The 7,439-nt window shown below is 43.6% G+C and overlaps 2 protein-coding genes across 2 annotated transcripts; one reads left to right on the forward strand and one right to left on the reverse strand.

The window, feature by feature from the left end:
* Nucleotides 1-381: 381 nt before the first annotated feature.
* Nucleotides 382-2,030, forward strand: LOC113133586 (uncharacterized). Its single transcript, XM_026312495.2, has 4 exons — nt 382-636; nt 976-1,213; nt 1,340-1,477; nt 1,646-2,030. Exons 1-4 carry the CDS (start codon nt 476-478, stop codon nt 1,934-1,936), a joined length of 828 nt encoding a protein of 275 aa, XP_026168280.1. The 5' UTR covers nt 382-475; the 3' UTR covers nt 1,937-2,030.
* A 1,625-nt stretch (nt 2,031-3,655) lies between these two features.
* Nucleotides 3,656-6,887, reverse strand: LOC113133587 (high choriolytic enzyme 1-like). Its single transcript, XM_026312496.1, has 9 exons — nt 6,786-6,887; nt 6,047-6,180; nt 5,890-5,969; nt 5,458-5,548; nt 5,021-5,176; nt 4,808-4,925; nt 4,546-4,724; nt 4,201-4,282; nt 3,656-3,870 (listed from the first exon to the last, which is right to left on the reverse strand). The coding sequence occupies exons 3-9, from the start codon at nt 5,956-5,958 to the stop codon at nt 3,738-3,740; spliced, it is 828 nt and encodes a 275-aa protein (XP_026168281.1). The 5' UTR covers nt 5,959-5,969; nt 6,047-6,180; nt 6,786-6,887; the 3' UTR covers nt 3,656-3,737.
* Nucleotides 6,888-7,439: the final 552 nt, after the last annotated feature.

Raw genomic sequence — 7,439 nt, forward strand, 5'->3', positions numbered from 1 at the left:
GAGAGAGCGAGGAACAGGAGGAAAAGAAGGAAAGCGAGAAAACCACCTGTACACTATCACGTAACATTGGTATCGGTTGTTTACTGGATTCTCCCTTCTGTCAATCACTAATATGAAATACACACATAAGCAAAAGTAAACAAGAGATGAGAACATTTCCCCCACAATTCTCCACTGCAGTTTGTGTCCTCACAGGTCCAGCAATGTGTGTGTGTGTGAGTGAAAGGTCTGGCTATCTGATCAGAAATGAAAGTAAAAACGAATTCTCGTAAAGGCTCGGACAGTTCTAGATGGTGCACAGTCTGTGATATAACGGGCTGCTGGATTTCACACACTGCACCTTTAAATCCCAGCCGTCTGTTGAACGTCAGCATTAGAGCTCTGCACAGACTGGGATAGACGCCCAGCACCACTGCAGCTGTCATACCCACAGGAAGAAGCAAGACGGCAGAACTGTGAGACAAACGGCATCAAGATGGTCGACAGAGATGTTGCACTAGAAGGTCTGAGCGCACTCTGCAATGCCACAGTAACGTCTGTTCAACAAAGAACCTCAAGAGGGGTTCATTATATTAAACCAGAGCAGCTGAACACCAAGACCTTTGTTCATTCAGTCCTGGTTGGAGAAGCATCATGGTAATTTACTGCTAATGTTATTTTTAACATGTATGTTGAATATTATTTCTGAACATGGTAAAGTTTGACTTTTATGTCCCTGATCCTTGACCCAGACTCAAAGTTTCACAGCAGAAAGGTGCTTATATCATCTCATAACTTTTCCCTTTAAACACTAATATATTTATCACATAATGTTTCCAGCTCAGTTTGTAGCTTATAATAAAAGTACATGTTATTACCTTTCTGACCGTATTTGGTTTTATTCATTATGCTCTCGGATGCGGAGGGTCAGCAGGAATTGAGCACAGTTCCGCTAATATGTTTGACATAACTGCATCTGTTCTTTTATTCACACAGCCCTGTGTCAGGAACCATCTTCCACAGTATCAACACTGGTGTGCGGCCTGGGTGCCTCTTTAAACTGGACCTAGACACAGATGGTAGTAAAACAGGAAAGATTTACATCATTGATGAAGAAGAATTCTTCGACCCCAAATACCACTATGATTTCACCAATGTGACAGACTCTCAGACATTTTACAGAGGTGGAGAGAAGTATGAACGTCCATGTGGGTGGCAGCGTTTTGCAATCAAGGTGAATTAGCTTTAATTGAACTTTTCTCATCATCCAGATGCTGCAGTTACATTTGCTAAGTCCCAGTCATATTATATAACTCAGGTTTGATGTTATGATTCTTAAGACTTTTATGATTTATTCCAGGTCCTGGATCAATATGGTGAAAACACCTGGTTGGGAAACACAAACCGTAGCACCCAGTCTGTGGCAGGAGAGTGGCCTGTGTCCTACCATGGGACCTCACAGGGAGGAGCTGAAGGAATCATCAAAAGGCGCTACGAGGTTCAGTCTCATTTGAATTATTAGGACACTGATGTTAAGTGTATTGTTTTCAACAAGAAACAAGAAAATGTGTTTCCTCTAAAAGTTTAATCCAGTGAGACGTGTAAAATGTAAATGATTGGGTTGGTGCTGATTAGTTAAACTCTAATTCATGTTTGTATTTAACAGCCGGGCCCAGGAGCAGTGTATGGCTATGGGGTTTATTCTACCCCAGACCTCTCTGTGGCCAATGGATATGCCAAATCATTCACCTCCCAGAAGACGGGCAAGACGTACAAAGTGATTCTGCAGAATCGTATCAACCCTGAGCACAGAGAGAAATGCAATCACGACAAGTACTGGCTGGTTCCTGTCAAAGCAGGCGCATCAGATAAGGAACAGCAGGAGCTGGTAGAAAGAGCCATCCGTCCTTACGGCCTCCTGCTGAAAGAGGAAACAAACGAGTGTATAATACTTTAATGTTTCTAAGTTTATTTTCCATGTGATGATGGATGTGGAGAAATAATGTGTCAACATGTTTTACAGAAGAATCAAATAAACACACCACAACTGATTTTCCTGCTTCTTTCATTTTCCTGCACTGAAAGTGTCTTTATTCTTTCAGGTATGTGACACTCAGACTCAGACTCAGACTCAGACTCAGACTCACTCAGTGTCCCTAGTGGCCAAACCACGTAACTACAACTCCCATGATTATTTAATTAGCTCTAATGAAATGCAGTGATGTTGGAAGCTTTTACTGTGAGTTTGTACTGAACTCAGTGATGTTTCCATTGATTGTCTAAATCCATAAACCTGTGAATATTTAAAATATATATAAATGAATCATCACTCTCACAATACTTTCTCTGTCTGTGCACATTTTATTTGTCTTTTCCTTTGTGTCTCTACCTTGTTGCAGAGCTCATCCCCCCTGCATGCGTCCCCATTGGCTGTCATCCCAGTTCTGCCCGCCCCTCTCTGCACACAGACCTGGTTCCTGTCAGAATATTAGACAAACCAGTGTAAGGTCGTTGTTCTGTTTCATGCTGTCGGCCCGTTCTCTCCACCAGCCTGCAGCCTGGTCATATTGTTGGTTACTTCAATGCACCTGCCTAACTTGGAGTCTGGATTTAGGTTCTCACAGTCCTGTGATCCATACTCCAGCCTCGTTATTCCTTTATCAGCACTTTTCAGGTGTGTCTCCTCTGGGAGCAACTGAGATCGACCTCAAAGACATAATCAGACTCCACAGCTGCTCAGTGAGTGGGTGAGTGTCACAAAACCTACTTTCAACTGCAAAGTCTGAAATATGGTTTTCAGCTGTCGATAACAAACACAAAGTTAAGTTTATACAGTTTTGGAGAATTTAACCCAAATCTGAAACATAATACAGACATTATGGCAGTGCAGTTGTATTATGTACCCCTTAATTATACAGACCAGTGTATTATGTATAATTACTGCATCTTCATTCAGTTTGAATCATGTTTTTAAAATAGTTTACATGTATCAGACAGTGAGGAGGCCTGAAGTCCCCAGAGTGTGGACAAAACAACCTCTGAACAAGGACACTGGCTCAGAGCGATATTATTATTAATTATGACTCTGTTGTTTGGAGACATTGCCTTAAAAACACATTTCAACTTGACTTTAAAGGTTCAGTGTGGATTATTTAGAATGACTGGACATGACCTGTTTCTCCTGCTGGTTTTTGTCTGCAGACCAATGTTGTGCACTACAGTTTGATCTGACAGACAAAACCTGTTCTCATTTCCTTCTCTTCATAACTTTAACAACTCAAGGAGTTTTCTGTTTTGCTGTTTGTTCCATCTCCACTGTGTAGAAATATTATTTCCTTACATCCATTATCTAGACCCCCTTATTCCTAACCAGGGTCACAGGGACCTGCTGGAGCCTGTCCCAGCTCTCTTTGGGTGAAAGGCAGGGGTCCACCCTGGACAGGGCACCGGTCATAGTTTCCTATCATGAGCAATGAATTTAAAATAATGCAACAACAGACATTATGATTTGGATTGATATTTATTGAGTTGGGTAAATTTGAAAAAAGGTTCCCACCACCTTTGAACAAACAGGAAACTCCATCAACTTGAATCAAGACTTTCCTTGTTCAGAAAGAGAAAAATCACCAGAGAGTGAATTGGATACGTGAAGACATCTGACTGGGACTATGTTTCCTCAACAGAACTAGAAACTATCTGCTCATGTTGGATGACTGGTCCCACGACGCTGAACCGATGTCAAAGGAACGTCAGTGAGATTATTTTCTGCAGTAGAGCAGGTTGACGCGGTTGATGTCGTTCTGGCTCATCTGCTTGGCCATGCCGAAGACGACTTTGGGGTTGGGTATGGCCTCCATGGTGGGGCTCCTGTCGTCCTTGGAGAAAGCCAGCCTGGAGGGAAGAGCCGACCAGAGTCAGTGGTAACCTTGAGCTGAGTTTTTGCTCTAATCCTGATGTTTTATAGACTACACAGCACTGGACTGTAAAGATAAATTATGGTGAGATATTTTTCTTTCTACTGGTTAGTGCTGTCTATCTATAATCACAACCACGTCAATAAAACCATCAAATTTTTAGATTAAACAGTCAAAATCATATGTAAACACTACGTGCTCCTGTTTGAGTCATGTATCCAGCTGTTTTAGGGAATGACTGAGCCATTCTGAGAAAATGAACATCACAGACCCAGCCTGCAGGTTAGATGGAGAATTTAACACTGACCTGCCGTAGTGCATGACAGAGTCATAGTCATAGGGAGTCCCCTGGTTCAGAGTGTCGATCTTCCTAAAGTTGTGTTCCTGACCTGCAGGAGTGGAAGAAGTTCACTTAAATAAAGAGCAGTGTCACAGGGGAGATGCATAAGTTTCCATTATGAAGAATGTCCAGTTCACAGTGTGTTACATTGGATATGTATTATTCATATTTTTAATAAGGTCAAAGTGCAGATAAATTAATAATAAAGCATCATAGATGTAAAGTGGAATAAAATGTAAATGGTTGCCACAACACATCATCAGTGAGCTGTGAGAAAACTGTTTGCTCTGCCTTCTCGTCCCTGCAGCCTACCAGACTTGACGTTGCTCAGCAGGACCCGGATGTGCTTGTCCCTGTCGGAGCGGCACTGCTCGTGGTTGAAGCCCAGGGCGTGGAGCAGCTCGTGCTGGACGGTGCCGTACCAAACGCAGCCCTGACGGCTCAGAGACACTGTCTGTGCATTACCCTGGCGACCCACGTAAGAGTAGCACCTGTGGAGAAGTGGGATAACACGGTAAGTCCCACATCAGGCTGAGACTGGTTCATGCTTCTGGCTGCTCACTTATGGTCTCACCCATCCAGAGACTGGATGTAGAGGAAGTCCTTCTGGTTGGTGCGGGGGAAGAAGCGGATGCAGGTGTAGGAGGCGAAAGAGTTGATGGCTTTAGTGATGAGATCCAGCTCCTGAGGCGCTGAAGGTGGAAACACAAGAGGAAAACCATGTTTTAAATCAAAAGTACTGACAGGCCTGATGTTAGCTGTTAAACATTAGCATGGGGCTACTCACAGTACTGGTTTGCGATGACATAGGGGATGTAAACCAGACCATCACTGGCTTTAGGCCACATACACCCACGTAGGACACAGGGGTCGGCGTTCCTCTGGGAGGCCAGAGGGGAGACAGCAATGTCACCGATTACCTGGACGCCATTACGCTTCCGGTCTGCACAGAGAAGAAGAAAAAGCTGGGACAACAGGAAATACAGTATATGATGCCTTACTCTGTCACAGAGTAATGAAGAAGGACTTTCTTTATAAAACCACAACTGGTCTGAGAATCTTAATAGTTTCAGGTTTTCTTCAGGTTTATCCACCTGAAATAGGAACAGCCAAAACTCAGTGTGTCATAACTGTGATGCTGCTAATGTGCCAAAAAGCTGTAATGTCAGACGGTTTCACAGTCTGTGTTGTTTCCCCCAGTATGGTGCGTTCACTGTCCCTTACTGATGAGGCCGTTGGCTTGCTCCAGCTGCTCTGTGACGGTCAGGTCGTTCTCAGTGTCGCTGTCCTCCACGTCGCTCGCTCTCCTCACGACCTGCACCAAAAAGCAAAAGTCAAGGCTTAAAAAGTTTCAAGCACTTTGAAATCTGTGTAAATATATGATGAGTTTGTCTTAGGATAGGATTTAAAATTGAAGGTACAAGTAATCGGACTGAGATTAAAAGAGAATAACCTGTAGAAAGCAGTGCAGCACCTGATATGAATAAATACGTTTCATGTAATAAGAGACAGTGACAAAGTGAAACAGGACATAACGACTGAGCTGAATCCATCTGAGGAGACTGATGTAAACTTGCAGTCAAAGTTTAAATCATGTTTAACATGTTCCTGCAGAGAACTGAAGACCCGACTGAAGGTCCCCGCTGTGCCACTTACCCCCGCCTCGGTCCAGGCTGAGACTGCCAGCAGGGCCAGGAGACCCAGGATGCACTTCATCGCTGCCATGATCCTTCAGACTGAAAGAGACCACAAGTCAGGCTGAAACCCACAGCAGCATCAGCAGCAATAGGAGCAGGTAGTCGTTTTCACTCACCTTCACCTCGTTGCTTCAGGTAGAAGAGGAGGAGATGTGCTGCTGTGTGACGGCTCTGCTCACCCTCTTTTATAGCAAAACCTGCAGAGGGTCCTTCCTGTTTAGCTGAACACACACATGCATTAGCTCTAGTCCTGCAAATAAAGAAGATATTGACTTTGTTAAAGCTCCACCTTCATAATTCACAACTTTCTGCCTCCACCCTCAGCCCAGTACAGTCGCTCTAATCCAAGCAGACGGAGGAGGTGTTTAAGTATTTGATGTTGATATTGATTCTTCTAACTGCTTTCAGATTAAAAGCTCAGTCGACATATAGAGGTCACATACGAGACACCTGGCTCCCTAATCCATCTTTAAATGTGCCTGTTTGTTTCTAATGAGCCTCAGTTTAATGAATGAACAATGGTGCCTTTATGCAGAGCAGAGCACGGCCAGGTCAAGGGTGTTTAACACTTCTTACTAATCTAAGGTTTTACATACAAATCATATAATGAGCTTATGACATATATACAGTTAGAGATGAAAGTCACTTTACATTTTGCTTCAATTTTCACATTTCACTAAGTAATAAAATGTATTTTACATTTTGCTGATAATAGTTTTGTAGTTTCACTTAATGTGACAAATCCAAAGCAGGACAGATTAAACAGTATTATAGGATATAGATATTATAGATATAGATAGTTGTCACGGTTCGCTCAGGCTCCCCCCCTCAGACAATCACTTCAATCCACTTCACCTGAGTCCTCACCACGATCACCTGCACCTCATCACCACAGTCATCTAGCCCCACATAAAAACACTCTCCTCGCTCCCCTCCTGGTGGCCTTGGGGGCAGTCGTGGCCTAATGGATAGGGAGTCGGACTTGTAACCTGAAAATTGCAGGTTTGAGTCTCAGGTCCGGCGGGGAAATTATCGGTGGCACATAGCGAACAGCCAGCGCCCCGTCCACCTTCAATACCATGACTGAGGTGAGACCCTTGAGCAAGGTGTGTGTGTGCACTTGGGCCAATTGGGTTAAAACACAAAGCACAAATTCTGAGTATGGGTCACCATACTTGGCCAGTTAAGTTACTTTCACTTTGTCCAATCTCGTATGCACGACCTGGACTCTATTCATGCGAGCCACACGCCTTTACTTTGAGAATCACTTCCTTTGTAACTCACCTCCTGTTCCTGATCCTGTTCCTGATCCTGTTCCTGATCCTGTTCCTGCTCCTCGCCGTCTCCACTACTACCAGACCGTGAATCTCCATGCTCAGCTTACCCAGTACAATAAAAACACCTGAAGTGATTCTACTTACCCTGGTGTCCGCCTGTATATGTAACAATATTATAGATATTACAATAATACTGCTACTGTTTCTTCACCAAACCCTTAATTTTCGATTC

The sequence above is a fragment of the Mastacembelus armatus genome, chromosome 6 (genome assembly GCF_900324485.2).
Source record: "Mastacembelus armatus chromosome 6, fMasArm1.2, whole genome shotgun sequence".
NCBI lineage: Eukaryota > Metazoa > Chordata > Actinopteri > Synbranchiformes > Mastacembelidae > Mastacembelus > Mastacembelus armatus.

Bases quoted from the DNA above. Each gene is read 5' to 3' on its own strand.
- LOC113133586 (XM_026312495.2), top strand. From the start codon at position 476: ATGGTCGACAGAGATGTTGCACTAGAAGGTCTGAGCGCACTCTGCAAT. The intron at 1,214-1,339 runs GTGAATTAGCTT...GATTTATTCCAG, and splicing joins GGCAGCGTTTTGCAATCAAG to GTCCTGGATCAATATGGTGA. The intron at 1,478-1,645 runs GTTCAGTCTCAT...TGTATTTAACAG, and splicing joins TCATCAAAAGGCGCTACGAG to CCGGGCCCAGGAGCAGTGTA.
- LOC113133587 (XM_026312496.1), bottom strand. From the start codon at position 5,958: ATGGCAGCGATGAAGTGCATCCTGGGTCTCCTGGCCCTGCTGGCAGTC. The intron at 5,177-5,457 runs GTAAGGGACAGT...TTCTCTGTGCAG, and splicing joins GCAAGCCAACGGCCTCATCA to ACCGGAAGCGTAATGGCGTC. The intron at 3,871-4,200 runs GTCAGTGTTAAA...TCTTCCCTCCAG, and splicing joins TCTGTCATGCACTACGGCAG to GCTGGCTTTCTCCAAGGACG.